Source organism: Hemitrygon akajei, chromosome 30 (genome assembly GCF_048418815.1).
Source record: "Hemitrygon akajei chromosome 30, sHemAka1.3, whole genome shotgun sequence".
NCBI lineage: Eukaryota > Metazoa > Chordata > Chondrichthyes > Myliobatiformes > Dasyatidae > Hemitrygon > Hemitrygon akajei.
This window is the reverse complement of record NC_133153.1, coordinates 41,589,332-41,607,880: the sequence shown is the minus strand read 5'-3', so window position 1 is coordinate 41,607,880 and position 18,549 is coordinate 41,589,332. Positions and strand designations below refer to the sequence as shown.

At 41.4% G+C, this 18,549-nt stretch overlaps 1 protein-coding gene across 1 annotated transcript in view; it reads left to right on the top strand.

Moving 5' to 3' along the window:
• Positions 1-18,549, top strand: part of blm (BLM RecQ like helicase) — an 88,781-nt gene that overhangs the window by 13,280 nt on the left and 56,952 nt on the right. Inside the window, exons 6-10 of the mRNA XM_073032698.1 lie at positions 1,137-1,269; positions 3,745-4,505; positions 9,365-9,556; positions 11,023-11,141; positions 17,931-18,044. Coding sequence (XP_072888799.1) covers positions 1,137-1,269; positions 3,745-4,505; positions 9,365-9,556; positions 11,023-11,141; positions 17,931-18,044 — 1,319 coding nt within the window. The remainder of the gene's footprint in view (positions 1-1,136; positions 1,270-3,744; positions 4,506-9,364; positions 9,557-11,022; positions 11,142-17,930; positions 18,045-18,549) is intronic.

Below are 18,549 nucleotides of genomic sequence, written 5' to 3'. Positions count from 1 at the left end.
GCTCGAACTAGCAACCTTCAGATAACTAGACAACTGCCTTAACCACTTGGCTGTGCGCGCACACACACATACACACACGTGTGCGCGCAAAAAATTGAACAAAAAATAGTGAGGTAATGTTTATAATTTCATGGTCCATTCAGAAATCAGATGGTGGAGGAGAAGAAGCTGTTCCTAAAACATTGAGTGTGTGTCTTTAGGTTCCTTTACCTCCACCTTGATGGTAGCAATGAGAAGAGGACATGTCCTGGATGATGGGAGTCATTAGCGCTGGCATCACCTTTTGAAGGTGTCCTCGATACTGGTGAGGCTTGTGCCCGTAATGGAGCTGGCTGAATTTACAACTTTCTGCAGCCTTTTCCGATTCTGTGTAGTTTGTCCCTTTCATACCAGATAGTAATGCAACCAATTAGAATGCTCTCCATGGATTGTGAGGAACATTAGCCCTGGAATTAATGTGTCTGAATGGTCCGCTTTTGTTTTTGTTTATTCATTAATGGCAAACAAAGAATAAAACTGCATTGGGAATAGAAACCAATAACTAAAAGATTTAGCAATGGCCTCAAACTGCAACCTCATCAAGTTAACATAACGTCTCTACTCCTAAACTTGATGAAAGCCAACATGCTAAATGCTGCCTTCACTGTGCACTGTACATCCAGGTCCCTCTGTTCTACAACACTCATTAGCACCCAGCCATTCACTGTACAAGTCTGGCCTGGTTTGACTGTCCAAAATATCTCCTGAAAGACAGCATCTCCAAGGGATTTCACTGATAGTGTCAGTAGGAATTTTTATACTTAGTGTTCTGGAGTAGGGTCTAGATGTTTTGTATGATTCCAAGTTATATGCCAAGCCATTGCTGACACTGGAAAAAAGGCAATTCAAGTTAAAGATATTAACTGACGAATGAAAGATGTGGTACTTTTTGATAAACATGCAAAAGAGAGTTTCTAGAAATGCATCCTACTAAAAATGATGACCTCTTGTGGGATTGATTATTACGTTGTAGGCGTTCTCCAGACTTGTGTAGTAAGTTAGAGAGGCTCTAATGATTTGTGTGCATTAGGTGTATATCTAAACATGTAGAGTGTGAAGCTGTCTTTAAAGAGATGCTGACTTTGTCCATTTTACAGGTAGTTCAATGGGGTACAGCAAGCAACTGATCCAAGTGATGGAAGATATCTGTACCTTGGTTGACCAGATCCCTGTGAGTGAGCTGCAGGTTTTGTCTTGTGCCAGTCAGCTGCTTCAGCAGAGAGCACTCCGGTAGGTGCTGACTCCGTGTATTCAAGTTCAACATCCATTCCTCTGTACTTGCACAGCTGAACATTCCAAAACCCCTCTGTCCCTCTTTCCATCTTTTTCCACAATCAGAACTATTGCTTATTTATTCCCTGTTCACTCTCCTCTCTGATACTTGTTAACTGACGTTGGTCAGTTACACTGTGTTCACCTCCCTCCATGGTCTTATTACCCCTCTTTCTCCATAAATTCCTGCGGCCTTCTGAGTTCCCTCTACTACTTCAATTGATCCTCTTTTTATTCTGCCACTCACACCTTCACCCCTCCATTTTTTTTATCTTAAACTCCTCTCTCTCCTTGCGGTAGTGTAGGAACAGCACAGTAGTATAGTGGTTAGTGTAACACTATTACAGTGCTTAGTTGTAAGATTAGGGTTGAATTCCCACTGCTGCTGTAAGGAGTTTGTACCTTCTCCCATGAACATGTAGGTTTCCTCTGGGTGCTCTGGTTTCCTCCCACAGTCCAAAAATGTGTGCGTTAGGGTTAGAGAGTTGTGGCCATGCTGTGTTGTTGCAGGAAGCATAGTGACACCTGTGAGATGCCCCCAGCACAATCCTCGCTGATTTGATTTGAAGCAAGCAATGCATTTCACTCTGTTTCGATGTACATGTGACAAATAAAGCAAATCTTTCATTTTTCCCTCCATTTCATCCAAAGATTTGGTCATCTCGTCTGAGATTCCATGAGGAAAAACAGTAGGGAAATTAAAGTACAACCAGTGATAGATGACAGATATGTGAGAATTAAATAGCATCTGCAAAGAGAATCTGGTTTAATTTATCAGGAAGAAGATCATTGGCATGCTGCCAACATGTTGGAGTGTTTCCAACATTTTTTTTTGTTTTAATTTTAGCTTTCCAGCATCAGCAGTTTTATGAATTTCAGAGATCAAAATCAGGCTGATTGCAGAAATTTCAAAGTTAGAAATGAAAGTAAAAAGGGGGGGTGGGGGGAGAGTGGTGGGAAGGGAAGCAAAAGCATGAGATGAGATTGGCAGCGGAAGTGAAAGAGAATCCAAATGGCTAGTAATTCTGATTCGTATAATCCTCATGTTCGAATCTCATTCCGAAGAAAACTGCTATTTTTATACAGAATTGGCTCATCAGTTACAGATATTGATCATTGTATATGTTTGAATTCCTTACTCGCACAATCAAGACTTCAAGTAGACAGCTGATGATATTTTGAAGTTAGTAAAGACAATGGTATGTTTCACATCCTTCTGTTATCTTGTCTTTTATTGTGTAAAGGGACACTATGTTTGAGGGCGACCTTGCTGGAAAAGTCTCACCACAGGGGCTTCACTCATTTGGCTTAAGTACACATTGCTGCAGTCAGCCCACTCTATCTCGTCTATAGTACGAAGAAGTCTCTCACTGCAAAGGTCTAATTGACTACAACTATCCCAAGCTGATCTTGTTTTAACCTTTTGTCTTATTGCAACTTCTAACCAGCATTTCAGTAGTGATTTAACTTCAAAACTTACCCATCATCCCTTTCCTCATCTGATTCCACCAACTGCCTGTCTGCTCCTGCTTCACCCTTGCACCTCACAGCATCTTGTTAGCCATCTCCTCCTCAGCCATCGACTCCGTAGGTTCAGAGTTCCTCCAGCAGTCCTGCCACAGGAAAGAAGCACCCATCATCCAGGACCCCTTCCCACCCAGACCGTGCCCTTTTCCCACTGTTACCATCGGACAGGAGATAGAGGAACACTACCAGATTCAGGAACAGTCATTACCCTTCTACCATCAGGCTTCTGATTCAGTTTGGATAACTTCATTCTCCACTATTTTTTAGTTTTTGTTAGGATTGTTGTCTTTCTTTCATCTACTTGTATGGTTTTCTGTATTTTATGTCTATCTGGAGAAGAGACAATTCTCAGATTTGTATTCTGCATATATACTTTGACAATAAAATGAACCTTTGAACTGATTTCACGACTCTACAATTCATGTTCTAAGCAGAATTAGATTTATTTTGCACATTGGATCTTTGTCTTTGTTAATGTATAGTTTTTCACAGATTCTGTGTTTTTTTTAATTTTCCTTTAATTGCCGCAAGAAATGCTAGTATATGGTGACATATGCATACTTTGATAATAGATTCACTTTGTTTTATTTTGCTCCAGATCCCCTGTATCCACTGGCTTTTGTATCTTCAAATTAAATATGCTGATGCCATACATGCTTAGGAAGGAAATCCAAAGATAGCAAGGCTGCTAGTTTGGGGTGGGTGGATGTGTGGTTGAGTGGGAGCTGTGGCATCAGAGACTGGAGTTTGTTTTAGTTGTATAAAGGGGTTCTGCATAGAGTCTCACTGCACAGAGTAGATGTCACCTGAACTGTTCCCCCTTCCCCCCACCCCCATCAAAGTAAGGGCACTTTGTTTCTTCATTGTATATCATTGACTAACTAAGAATTGTTATTATCTTTCTAGGAAGAAGCTCTTGGTTGATCAGAACGAAACACAGAAATTACCAAACAAGGATATTGTGAAGGTTGCTTCCTGGCCGGTACAGAACTCTTTAAGAAATGATAACTCTGTCAATTCAGTTCCTCCTGTTCACATCTATTCAAGCCAGGGACGGTGTTCTCCAAAAACATTTACATTTAGGAAATCTTGCCCAAACACCTCGACCCTGCCCGTGGATAACTTTCTTAGTGAGGCAGATTTCTTTGCACTGGATGAAACTTCGACACAAACTGGCCCGACAAGTGTGCACTCGACTCCTGCCACTGGGAGCATGCAACGTTTCCAAAGAAGCAAGCTTGATCTTTCGGTAGGGAAGAGTAAAACATCCCCCTCGACTACCAGCCAGTACAAGTATTCTCCTTCTGCTGATGTCTTGAACAGATCCACTAATAGAGATGTCAGAAGCGAGGCAGATGGATGGCCACCAGTCTCTACTGAAAGCAGGGTTGCTTCTCATAATCAGAGACTACCCAGCGTGCAGGGCAAGAATCACAGCGCTGATGGGGAGACGGTACTGGATGATGGCTTTGACATTGATAACTTTGACATTGATGATTTAGAAGAAGAAGAAACTGAGTGTTTTGTGCATTCTACAAGTGGTCCTTCATCCAGTGTTACATCCCATGTTCTCCCCATCCGGGAAGGAGGGTCCAAAAAGTCGTGGGAGAAGAGAATCCCACCACAAGATGTTAATGTCAAATCTCAAACCACACTATGCCCCACAGGTAATCAGTGAACTCGCTGTGCTTAATAGAATCCATGATCTCTACGGTAGTGTAGCAGTTAGCGCAATGCTTTAACAGTACAAATGATCACCAATCAGGGTTCAGTTGCTGCTGCTGTCTGTAAGGAGTTTGTCCGTTCTCCCCGTGACTGTGTGGGTTTCCTCTGGGTGCTCCAATTTCCTCCCACATTCCACAAGGACGTGCAGTTAGTTGTGGCCATGTTACGTTGATGCTTGAAGTGTGACGATACTTCAAAGTTCAAAGTAAAATCTATTATCAAAGTACATGTATGTCACCATATACAACCTTGAGATTCATTTTTCTGTCGGTATACTCCCCAAATCTATAGGATAGATAACAGAATCAATGAAAAATCAACCAGAGTGCAGAACACAACAAACTGTGCAAATGTAAATATAAATAAATAGCAATAAATATTGAGAACATGAGATAAAGAGTCCTTAAAGTAAGATAATTGGGAACATTTCAATAATGGAGCAAGTGACTGGTTATCAGCTTCCATTCAAGAGCCTGATAGCTGAGGGGTATAACTGTTCTTGAACCGAGTGGTGTGAGTTCTGAGGCTCTTGTACCTTCTATCTAATGGCAGCAGCAAAAAGAGAGCATGACCTGGGTGATGGGGATCTCTGATAGTTGCTGCTCTCCTATGACAGTGTTTCATGTAGATGTGGTCAGTGGTTGGGAAGGCTACCCAGCATGTCCTCAGACTGTGTTGGCCATTCATGCAAACAACCCATTTCACAGTATGTTTTGATGTTCATATGTGACAAATAAAGCTGATCTTTAATCTTTGAATACTTTAACTATGTTTGGGATCTTCTTAAGCACATCACCCCTACTGGAGCATAGGTTGCTGTCAGCAGCTCGCCAGAGGTCCCCTGTCCTGAGCTGATTGAAGGTTGATTTGCCCTCTGGCTTCTGCTTTCATCACATGACTTCATACATCTTCTAGTTGAAGATCTTCCTCTTCCAGGAATGAGGTGTTTGGCGCTTCTGTTGGCGTTACTGTAGCTCTGGGGTTTTATGTGTTGGGGTTGCTAACCCCACGACCAACTCTCCTTTCGCAGCCGGTGGAGTTAAGTTGCATCTTCCCAATTCTCTCTTTTTAATCAGAGTTTGTTCATGTTGAGTGGAGACCCATTGCTACCAGCAGACATCTGCTACCTTGTCCAATTGCCACTGCAGCTGATGCAGAGCTTTGCATGGTGACCGTATTTAAACTTGCTTTCAGTGTTAGTGATAATCTGTTTCCTGTCTTTGGCTATCCTGATTAAAGTTGTATTTCAGATTTGGTACAACTGAACATCAAATCCATTTGCTGTTTGGTATTAAGTACAGACCAGCATGGGCAAGGATAGGGGAATGTTACACATAGAATGTCACAGCATAGTACAGGCCCTTTGGCCCATTATGTTGTGCCACTCTTTTAACCTACTCTAAGATCAGTCTAGCCATTCCCTCCTACATAGCCCTCCATTTTCAACCACCAGCCTGAGCTCACTCAATCATCTTTTTACGGAATATTCTTTTGCCAGTAGTTTGTTTTAAACTGTATTTCAATCCTGAAATTGCCATACCTGTATTTGGATTTGAGTGGTCTTTACATTTGCAATTAAGTAACTACAATGCTGCCTTACCTTATCCTTTTCAGATTAATATTTGAGAATTCCTAAATTTGATCTGTCTTTTCCAATGCCCTGCCAGGCTTTGCCACCAATTGCAGTGAGTAAACAGCGACAGCTTTCTCTACAGTCCAATGAATTTTTCATTCCTTTCAGAATCATAATCAGGTTTAATATCCCTGGCACATGTCATGAAATTTGTTGTTTTGCAGCGGCAGTACATTGCAATACATAATAATAAAGCACTATAAATTACAATAAGAATATATTTTTAAAAATTAAATAAGTAGTGCAATAAGAGAGGGGGAAATGTAGTGTTCATGGGTTCAGTGTCCATTCAGAAAACCTCCTCCTCAATGGTAGCAATGAGAAGACGGCATGTCCTGGGTGCCGGGGGTCCTTGATTATGGATGTCACCTTTTTGAGGCATCGCCTTTTGAAGGTGTCCTAGATGCTGGGGAGGCCAGTGTCCATGATGAAGCTGGCTGAGTTTACAACTTTCTGCAGCTTATTCTGATCCTGTGTAGTGGCCCCTCCATACCAAGCATTGATGCAACCAGTTAAAATGCTCTCCACAGTACATCTGTAGAAATTTGTGAGTGTCTTTGATGACATACGAATTCTCCTCAAACTCTTAATGAAATATAGCTGCTGTTGTGACTTCTTTGTAATTGCATCAACATGTTGGGCCCAGGATCGATCCTCAGAGATGCTGATGCCCAGGAACTTGACACTACTTACCCTTTCCACTTCTGACCCTCACTCTGGTTTATCAGTTGGTGCCTTTGCCTAGTAAACTATCCAGGTGTTGGATTGATATTTAACTGGAATGGTCCTCCGAGATTCCAGGTTTAGTGTAGTAGTTTGAATTATGTAGAACATGAGAAGATGAAGATTAGCTTTATTTGGTACATTAATATTGAGACATCTAGTGACATATGCCATTTTTTGTCAACAACCAACACAGTCTGGGATGTGCTGGGAGCAGCCCGCAAATGTTGTCATGCTTCCGTGCCAACGTAGCATGCCCGTAACTCGCTAAACATAACCTTAGCGGGCTTAGGGGATCCTTGAGCATCACCAGACCAAGGACCTCTCTCCAGCGTCCAGCACTGGATTGTTTACTTGGAGATGCAGCACAGTAACAGGCCTTTCCAGCCCAAAGAGTGAACAGTTCAATTATACCCATGTGACCAATTAACCTACTAACCCATATGTCTTTGGAATGTGGGAGGAAGCTGCGGAACCTGGAGGACATCTTGGGGAGAATGTACAAACTCCTTACAGACAGCGGCTGGAATCGAACCCCATTTGTTGTGCTACTGTGCTGCCTCAAGAGTGAGGGGCAAGAGGAAAGTGCTGGAGAGTGTAGTGAGCAGCTAGTGACTCCTGTCAAAAAATGAAATGTCAATGGGAGTGTGGCATGAGGGCAACACGTGAGTGTGGAATTGTCATCTGATATTTATGGATTTACTTTGAAAGTAAAGCTATCTCTGATTCTGTTTAAAAAAAAAACCTGCAGTAATTTACAATTTTAAAGTGTTCTTTTCTCTAGGTATTGTGATATTCTTGAGTGTCAAAGACGAGCAGTATGGCATCAGGCAAACAAGTGAAATCACTCTTCAACTTCATTCATTACTTGACCTTCATGTAGTACTTTTTCAATAGATCTCTGTAGTACTGTCAAATCATTGTACCTTGCTACATAGGAGGAGTCCATTTGACCTATTGTGCTTATTATGCAGTTTCTTTCAAAGAGCTTTCCAATTTCACATCAAACCTCAGCCTTTTATCTGCAAAGATGACACTTCAAATATGTATCAAATTGTGTTTTGAGTGTTCCTCTTAATGTGACCTCATAACTTTTTCAGGCATTGGAAGCTTTAGAGAGGGTGCAGAGGTGATGTATCCGGACGCTGCCTGGATTGGAGAGTGTGCCTTATGAGAGTAGATTGAAGGAGCTAAGGTTTTTCCTCTGGAGTGAGGAGGGAGGAGAGGTATGGAAGTGTATAAGATGATAAGAGGCAGCCAGAGACTTTTTAACCATGTAGCAATGACTGATACGAAAGAGCATAATTTTAAGGTGATTGGAGAGAAGTACTCAAAGTGGTGAGTGCATGGAACACCCTGCCAGGGTGGTGGTTGAAGAGGGTACATTAGGGGCTTTTAAGAATCTCTGAGATAGGCATGTGAATGATAAGAAAATGGAGGTCTATGTAGGAGGAATGCATTAAATTGTATTTTGGAGTAAAAACCTCCAGTAATCAGCACAGCATTGTGGGGTGAAGGGCCTGTACTGTCCAGTACTGTTCTATGTTTCTATATACTGAGTTTCAGATCTTTGCAGCCCCTCGTTGAAGAGATATTTCTTCATTCCTCTGTAACTGCACCTTTATGAACTCTGGCTACAACTGTTTCCAAAGTTTCCAATTTCTCCTTGATTTCATCCAAATCTTTAGGATTTTGACTATCTTTGATACATCTCAATTTTCTTTGTAGTTTTTTAAATCAACAAACTCTTCTCAAGTTACAACCACTGTACACTTTCCAGAGCTTTGACATAATTTCCCAACGTAGTCGGAATGGCGTACAGTGGTCCAGTTTTCTATTTCATAGTCTGAGATTTTCCCATGTGGTTTTATAACAGCATTGACAATTTGCTCTAAAAAGTTTAATGCTTTATGTTCATTCCATGCCCCTTTATTTCTTCACCAGCTGAAAAATTCCAAGTTAGATTCTTTGTCCCAATGTGTAGTTTTACATATACTTAAAGATTAGATTTGTCATATGTATTTCAAAGCAAACAGTGAAAAGCATCATTTTGAGTCAACGAACAACGCAGTCTGAGGATGTGTAAGGGCAAGTGTTGTCATGCTTCCAGTGCCAATATGCATCCCCATAACCTCCTATACATCTTTGGAATTTGGAATGAATGTACTAACTCCTTACAGACAGTGGAGGAAATTGAACCCAGATCAGTGATCTTAACCACTATGTCACTCAGCTGCCCCCTATTAAATTGTATTTGCTGATGCATCTGCTGATTCTGCTAATTTGGCCATAGCCTCCTGCAGTTTGTTCCTATCCTATTCATTATTTTCTAAGCTGCAGAGGTTGAAGATCAGAGAGGGAGAGTGTGTGTGTGTGAGAGAGTGAGTGACAGCAAGGTGCCTCTTTAGAATAAATAATGACATTGAGTTTACTTTTTTCCATCAGGGTCTTCCAGTGAGCAGCGGCTCTCCAAAGACCCAGCTCTGGAACGTTTCCGAGGCTACCACTTTCCACATTCCAAAGAGATGATGCGGATTTTCCACAAGAAATTTGGGCTGCACCATTTCCGAACCAACCAGCTGGAAGCGATTAATGCAGCGCTGCTGAATGAAGATTGCTTTGTTCTGATGCCCACTGGTACGTTGCTGAGGTAGCTCAAGCAAACGCCTCAAATCGCTGACTTCATGATGGCTTTTTATGCAGATATACAGGCCAATGAGTTTGCACTGCCCAACTGCATCCATGTGACCAATTAGCCTACTAACCCGTACTTTTTTTGAATGTGGGAGGAAATCGGAGCCCCCGGAGGAAACTCACGCGGTTACGGGGAGAATGTACGAACTCCTTACAGATAGCGGTGGTAATTGAACCCGGGTCAGATACACTGTTATAGTTCTATGCTTACAGATACTCTATTGTGCCACCTAGTTTGACGCTTTCCAAGTAGGAGCCACGCGAGCGTTTTCTATCTGCATTGTATTCTGTGTTGTGTGTTTATTATATCTGTTGTAATCAGTTACGTGAGAGGGGGCATGGTAAAAGCACAGGGAATAAGTTGCATATTTGTGCTTTGTTCTGGGTAGTTTAGCACTGAGGACTGAAGGACATCATTTCTTTTCTTGACTGTTGAGTTACGCTTAAATTTGGTTAAGTCCACTTAAGTATGTTTAGTATCACAAGTCTTAGTTTCATAAGTTTAATCGCTTCAGCATTGTTTGTCTTGCTTATTATTACTAAAGGATCAAATACAGTTCTTTTGGAACATCATTATTGGGGTGATTGGAGGGTGTGTCATACGAGGATAACAATCTGTGGGGGTCGCCAGCAGTGGCAATTGATTTGTTAGAATTGGACCCTATACCTCATCTTTCTTAACCTATATAAATACACGATTAGTACATTTTGCTTACAATAAAGAAGGTCTATAAATGCTGGAAATTCAAAGCAGCACACACAAGATGCTGGCATCTTCCCCCTACCTTCTCAGTCCTGAAGAAGGGTCTTAGCTGAAATGTCAACTATCCATAGATGCAGCCTGACCCGCTGAGTTCATCCAGTGTTTTGCATGTGCTGTTTTGCCTACAATTACTGATTTCAAAAGATATAAATACTAGTTAATTTTCTTTTTCTTTTCATGAAAAGGGGCCTAACTTTAAGGTATTTGGAGGAAAGTACGGAGGGAATGTCAGTGTTTGGTTCTCTCACACAGACGGGGAGGTATATATATGGAACACACTGCCAATGGTGGTGATAGAGGCAGATACATTAGTGACATAAAGATAGGCACCTAGATGAGAGATAAATGGAGGGTTACGGAGGAAGGAAGGGTTAGATTGATCTTAGAGTGGGTTAGCGGTTGGCATGGCATTGTGGGCTGAAGAGCCTATATTATTTTATAAGCAAGAAAAGGGGCAAACAACAAGGTAACAACTGCTTTTGGTGGTAATTGTCAAGGAATGCAGATCCTGTACTTTAGTTAATATCACATGGGGAAGCGTTAAAGGAAATACAACACACTAACGATACCCAGTGTGCGGTAGTTCCTTTATTGTGGCTGTTTAGCTTGTGCTTCTTTGCAGAAATGTGTGCTCTGTCTGTTTCAGGTGGAGGAAAGAGTCTGTGTTATCAGTTGCCATCCTGTCTGACCCCAGGAGTCACTGTTGTGATTTCCCCACTCAGGTCACTGATCATGGACCAGGTGCAGAAACTGACCCTGTTTGATGTGAGTTGAAGCGTGTTTGTTTCCTCTTGATTTATTGGAATTAATCTCCTATTTCTGTAGTGACAAGACTGTAAGACCACCAGACACTTAAGCCACTCAGCCCGTCAGGTCTCCTCTGCTGTTCACCACGGCTGATTTGTTATCCTTCAAGGTTGATTAATATCATATCCTGTACTCAGGTGACAGAGGAGGAGTGCCGGGGCGTGGGGTGGGGGGGGGGGGGTGGCACAGGTCCAGACACACCCATCCCTGAGACACCATGCAAGGACATTTGATCCCAAACAATTGGTTTATTGATCTTTACAGAATGTCTCTCTGGTGCTTCCCACTCCCTGCCCCTTTTCCATGATTCCCCTATCCCCGCTCCCTTCCCACTCTCAGTGAATAATAGAGGCCAATATCAGAATCAGGCTTATCTTCACTTGCATGTGTAATGAAATTGTTCTTTTGTGTGGCAGCAGTACAGTGTAATACATAAAATTACTACAATAAAGTGCAAAAGTCTTGGGCACCCTAGCTCTATATAAAACCATTAGATTTTGGCCATTTGGTCCATCAAGTCTGCTCCCCTTTTTGTCTCAGCCCCAATCTCCTGCCTCCCCACCCCCCATATCCCTTCATGCCCTGACCAATCAAGAATCTATCAATCTTTGCCTTAAGTATGCAGAAAGACTTGGCCTCCACAGCTGCCTGTGGCAGCGAATTCCACAGATTCATCACTCTCTGGCTAAAGAAATTCCTCATCTCATCTCCATTCCCAAAGGATGTCTCTCTGAGGCTGTGTCCTCTGGTCTTAGAGACTACTACCATACCATAGGAAAAATCCTCTCCACATCCACTCTACCAAGGCCTTTCACTATTTGATAGTCACCCCTCATTCTTCTAAATTCCAGCAAAAACAAGCCTAAGGTGATCAAATGCTCTTCATATGACAAGCTGCTTCATCCTGGGATCATTATTGTGAACCTCCTTTGAACCCTCTCCAGTTTCAGCATATCCTTTCTAAGATAAGGGGCTCAAAACTGCTCTCAGTACTCCCAAGTGAAGCCTCACCAGTGTTTTATAAAGTCTTAACATTAAATTCTTGCTTTTTATTATAGTCCTTTTGAAATGAATGCTAACATCGCATTTGCCTTCCTTGCCACAGACTTAACCTGCAAATTAATCTTTAGGGAATCCTGCACGAGGAGTACCAATCCCTCAGATATTTGTATTTTCTCTTAGATAATAGTCAACACTTTCATTTCTTCGACCAAAGTGCATGACCATACACTTCCTGACACTGTATTCCATTTGCGATTTCTTTGCCCATTGTCCTAATCTAAGTTCTTCTGTAGTCTCCCTATTTCCTCAAAACTACCTGCCCTTCCACCTATTTTCATATCATTGTCGTGGTTTCTCGTGCCCCACAAACGACCGAGACGCAGAAGATTCTTCAAGAAGTATTAAACTTTAATTTGCAAATCAAAGCTGAGACAGTCATTGAGCTAGTCGCTGATTGCCCACCGATCCTTGTACATAGCATTTTTTTATAGCAGTCTCCTGGTTTAGTTGCTTTAGCATATCCAATCCGTCTACAGTTGCGTATCACAGGTACATCCGCCACTATTGTTTCTACCCATTGACTTAATCATGTTCTAATCTACATCTCTTAGCTACCTCTCATTAACACACCATTATCTTCTACATTCTTAAAATTTCATTCTCCTACTAAATTGGATACATGCATAGCAAATAGCAAGCTCAAAGCTGACTACATAGTTTTGGTTACACAGCAAACAATGCAACTTTTATACTCCAATATCATCTGCTAACTTTGCAACAAATCTATCAACTCCATCATCCAAATCATTGACATATAATGTAAAAAGACCCTGTCGAACACCACTGCTCACCGGCAGCCAACCCTTTATTCCCACTCTTTACCTCCTGCCAATTAGCCACTGTTTTATCCATGTAGAATCTTTCCTGTAACACCATGGAGCCCATGGGTAGCTTAAGTAGCCTCGTGTATGACAGCTTGTCAAAGGCCTTCTGAAAATCCAACTGCACAGCATCAACCAATTCTCCTTTGTCTATTTGGCTTATTATTTCTTCAAAAAATTCCAACAGATTTGTCAGGCAAGATTTTCCCTTGAAGAAACCATGCTGATTACAGCTTTTATTATCTGCCTCTAAGTACCCTAAAACTATGTCCTGAACAATCGACTCCAACATCTTCCCTAATATATGTCTAACTGGCATATAATTAACTTTCTTCTGCTTCTCTCCCTTCTAGAAGAGTGGAGTGATATTTGCAATTTTCCAGTCTTCTGGAACCATTCCAGAATCTAGTGATTCTTGAAAATCATTACTAATCCCTCCACAGTCTCTTCAGCTGCTCTTTCAGAACCCTGGGGTGTAGACCATCTGGTCCAGGTGACTTATCTACCTTCAGACCTTTCAGTTTTACCAAGAACCTTTTCTCTGGTAATGGTAACTTCTCACACTTTATGACCCCTGATACCTGGAACTTCCACCACACTGCTCGTGTCTTTCACAGTGAAGACTGATGCAAAATACTCATTCAGTTCATCCGCAATGCTACCTCTCCAGCATTGTTTTCCGACAGTCCAATATCCACTCTTGCTTCTCTTTCGCTCTTGATGTATCTGAAGAAACTTTTGGTACCCACTTTAATATTATTGGCTGGCTTACTTTCATATTCCATCTTTACCTTCTTTATGACTCTTTTTGGTTGTCTTCTGTCGGTATTTAAAAGCTTCCCAGACCTCTAACTTCCTAATTTTTGCTCTATTGTGTGCCCTGTCTTTGGCTTTTATGTTGGCTTTGACTTCTCTTGTTAGTCATGGTTGCGTTACCTTGCCTTTAGAATACTGTTTACTTTTTGGGATGTAAAATCCTGTGCTTTCCGAATTGCTGCTCAAACTTCCAGCCATTGCTGCTCTGCCATCATCCCTGCCGGTGTTCTTTTCCAATCACTTCTGGCCAACTCCTCTCCCATGCCTCTGTAATTCCCTTTACCCCATCTGACTTTAGGATGAATTTGATCATATTATCATATCCCCTAAGGGTTCTTCTACCTTAAGCTCTCTAAACAATTCCAGTTCATTACTCAGCACCCATTCCAGAATAGCTGATCCCTTACTGGGTTTAACCATGAGCTGATGTAAAAAGCCATCTCGCAGATATTCTAGAAATTCCCCCGTTTGGAATCCTGCCCCAGCCTGATTTTCCCAGTCTACCTGCATGTTGAAATCCTCCATGACTATTGTAACATTGTCCTTTTGGCATATATTTTCTATTTTGCCTTGTAACTTGTAGACCACATCCTTACTACTGTTTGAGGATCTGTTTTTAGCTCCATTCAGGGTCTTTGCACTCTTGCAGTTCTTTAGCTCTATCCACAGCGATTCAACATGTTCCAACCCTATGTCACTTCTTTCTAATAATTTGATTTTATATTTTACCAACAGAGCCTTCTTGTCTGTCCTTTCAATACAACGTGTATCCTTGGACATTAAGCTCCTAGCTGTAAACTCCCTTTAGCCATGAATCAGTGCCTACTTCATCATACTTGCTACAAGTTCATTGACCTTATTCTGCATACTGCGCGCATTCATTGACAATTTTATATTGCAATTCTTCCTGTTGACTGCAATTTTGCCCTGTCTCAGCTGCTCAGTCTCACTACACATTGTCTCTGTTCATAAACCAACTATCTCATCTTCTTCACTATCACAACAGTTCCCATCCCTCTGCCAAATTAGTTTAAACCCACCCGAACAATTCTAGTCAACCTGCCAGCAAGGATATTAGACCCCTTTGGGCTCAGGTGCAACCCGTCTATTTTGTACAGATCATACCTTCCCCAGAAGAGATCCCAATGATCCATAAATCTAAACCACTGCCCTCTGCACCAGTTCCTCAGCCACGTGTTCACCTGCCAAATCATCCTATTCATACCCTCACTGGCAAGTGGCACAGACAGCAATCCAGAGATTACTACCGTGGAGGTCCTGTTTCTCAGCTTTATGTGCCAAAGACTTTTGCACAGTACTATACACATACAGTGGTGCTAGAAAGTTTGTGAACCCTGTAGAATTTTCTGCATAAGTATGACCTAAAATGTGATCAGATCTTCATGCAAGTTCTAAAGCTATATAAAGAGAACCCAATTAAATAAATAGCATAAAAATATTATACTTGTTCATTTATTCAAAAATGATGCAATATTACATGTATTGGAAAAAGTATATTAATCTCTGGGGTCATGTCTTCTACAAAAGCTATTTGGAGTCAGGTGTTCCAATCAATGAGATGAGATTAGAGGTGTGAGTTGTAGAGGTGCCCTGCCCTATAAAAAAGACACAAAGTCAGGTTACTGACAGAGCCTGATGTTCTCAAGAAAGATGTGTTTTGTGCATCATGCCACGATCAAAACAACTTTCAAAAGAACTTAGAAGAATTATGAAAATGCGTGAAGCTGGAAAAGGCTACAAAAGCATTTCTAAAGGCCTGAGTGTTCATCAGTCCACAGTAAGAGATTGTCTACAAATGGAGACAGTACTGTTGCTACTCTCCCTAGGAGTGAACATCCTGCAAAGATCAGACCATGAACACAACGTGCAGTGCGAAGGAGATGAAAAAGAACCCAGGGTAACAACAAAAGAACCCCAGAAATCTCTAGAAGTTGCTAAAGTCTCTGTTCATGTGTCCACTATATAAAAAAACACTGAACAAGAATGATGTTCATGGAAAGACACCACAGAGGAAACCATTGCTCTCCAAAAAAAAAAATTGTTGCATGACTCAAGCTTGCAAAAGACCACCTGGATGTTTTACAACAGTTCTGGGACAATGTTCTGTGGACAGATGAGACAAAAGTTTGAACTTTTTGGCAGAAATGCACATTGCTATATTTGGAGGAGAAAGGTCACTCCACACCAATTTCAAAATCTCACCCCACCTGTGAAGCATGATGGTTTGGGCCTGCTTTGCTGCCTCAGGGCCTGGGCATCTTGTAGTCGTTCAGGGAACAATGAATTCAAAATTGTTTCAAGACATTTTACAGGAGGATATCAGGGTAGCAGTCAGTCACCTGAAGCTTAAAAGAAGTTGGATAATACAACAAGACAATGATCTTAAGACAAGAGTAAATCAACAACAGAATGGTTTAAAAAGAAGAAAATTCATATTTTGGAATGACAAAGTCCTAACCTTAATCCTATAGAAATGTGGAGGGACCTGAAGTAAGCAGTCATGCATGGAAACCCATCAACATCCCAGAGTTAAAGCAGTTTTGTAAGGAGAAGTGGCCTAAAATTCCTCCAAGCCGACGTGCAAGACTGACCAATTGCTACCGGAAACATTTGGTTGAAGTTATTGCTGTACTAGGGGAGTCACACCAGTTACTGAAAGCAAAGGTTCACATACTTTTTCCAACAACTATGTGTATAGTGGATCATTTTTCTCAATAAATAAATTAACAAATATAATGTTTTTTGTGTTATTTATTTAATTGAGTTCTCTTTATCTAGTTTTAGGAATTACATGAAGATCTGATCACATTTTAGGTCACATTTATGCAGAAAGCAGGAAAATTCTATGGTGTTCACGAAGTTTCTAGCACCACTGTGTGTGTGTCTATTTACATATTTCAGATTCTGGTTAATTGGAATACATTGGGTACAACGGACCAGCATATTTTGGCCCAATTAACCAAAGTTTCATGCAAATAGTTACAAAGGTAGAAAAAGACAAGCTACAGTTTATCTGAGTAACAAATTATGTATTTAAATGAAATACAGAACAAATTCAAACACTACCAGTACTACAATGCTATGAAACTGCTATTTTCTAATATTTATTGACAGAGAAATTCATCCACTGTGCACTGCTTTGTTCTTTTGATTGACTGTAAGTCAACATAATCACTGCAGACATCTAGTGCAGATAATGGACTGCCTTCATACAATGCTTGCAATGATTGTGTCCTTCAAATCTTCATCTTCATTTTCACTGTAACATTCAAGATGATTGTCAATACTTCCAAATTCTTCATGGTTCCTACCTTGTTGAAATCATTTCATTTTCATCCCAGCCATTTCTGGTCTCTTTAAGCCTGAATGTTTGAAACTAAAGTGGGCAAAGCATTTCGGAATTGTCTTTCTGCTTATTTCTTGCCAACTACTGGTGACAAAAATCACTGCTTTTTGAACACACATACATGCAACTGATGCTGTTTAAAAACTGTGCACTCTAAGCACAGTCTAACGGCTGCACAAGTGCACAAGGCTGACATTAGTTAGAAGCTGTTTGGCATCTGTCTCCTGTCCAAATTAAGTGGCATAGTGTCCCAAAAATGCAGCTGACCGGATTAACCAATGGCTCAGTTAACCAAAATTGTGTGTGTCTTCTTATCTACTTATTTAAAACTAAAAAGAGAGCAAAAATAGTGAGGTAGTGCTTATGGGTTCATTGTCCGCTCAGGATTATGATGGCGGAGAGACCATCCTCCCTAGTCCTGTGATTACCTGCTCCCTGGATTCTTGGTCAGATCTCATCCCCAGTAGATATGTTGAGTGGCTAGCTCATCCCAGTAACCCAAAGAGCTGAGTCACTGACCTAGAGGGCAACTGCATGGCTCCAGACAGCCTAGAAATGGACAAAACGGCCAGAACCTCGAAGGGCAAGACTCACTTCAGTCAGCAAGGGCAAACTACAAAGGAAGTCGTGAGAAGCGGGGAGGTGACATTTGTAATTACGCATTTTGTTTTCCTTCCCCAGATCCCAGCGACACATCTGACTGGGAATAAGAGTGATTCAGAAGCTGCCAGCATCTACATGCAACTGTCCAAGAAGGATCCTGTTTTGAAGCTGCTCTACTGCACTCCTGAGAAGGTGCTAATATAAGTCAGAAAGTGAGAGGCATGTGTAACAAGGGTAGTACAGTACTCATGAGTTAGCAGTGATGGTGTGGTGGAGTAATTCATCAAGTATATGAGAGATGCTGTTCCTGACCAGTGTTTTGAGGAGTTAACGGGGCGGCACAGTAGCGTAGTGGTTAGTGTGACTCTATTACAGCAGCAGTGACTGCTGCTGTCTGGAAGGAGTTTGTATGTTCTCCCCTTGACCTCATGGGTTTCCTCTGGGTTCTCTGGTTTCCTCCCACATTCCAAAGACATGCATGTTAGTAGGGTAATTGGTCACATGGGTGTAACTGGGCCGGAAGTGCCTGTTACCATGCTGTATCTCTAACTAAATCAATAAAATAAGGGAACAAAGTGACTTTAATTTCTTATTGTAGAGAGAAGAGATTCATTAGGTGGGGGGGCAGAGTGGTGATTCACATGATCAAATTTTATACAAAGTGAACTCTGAAACCAGTGTCTTAAATCGTGGCCGA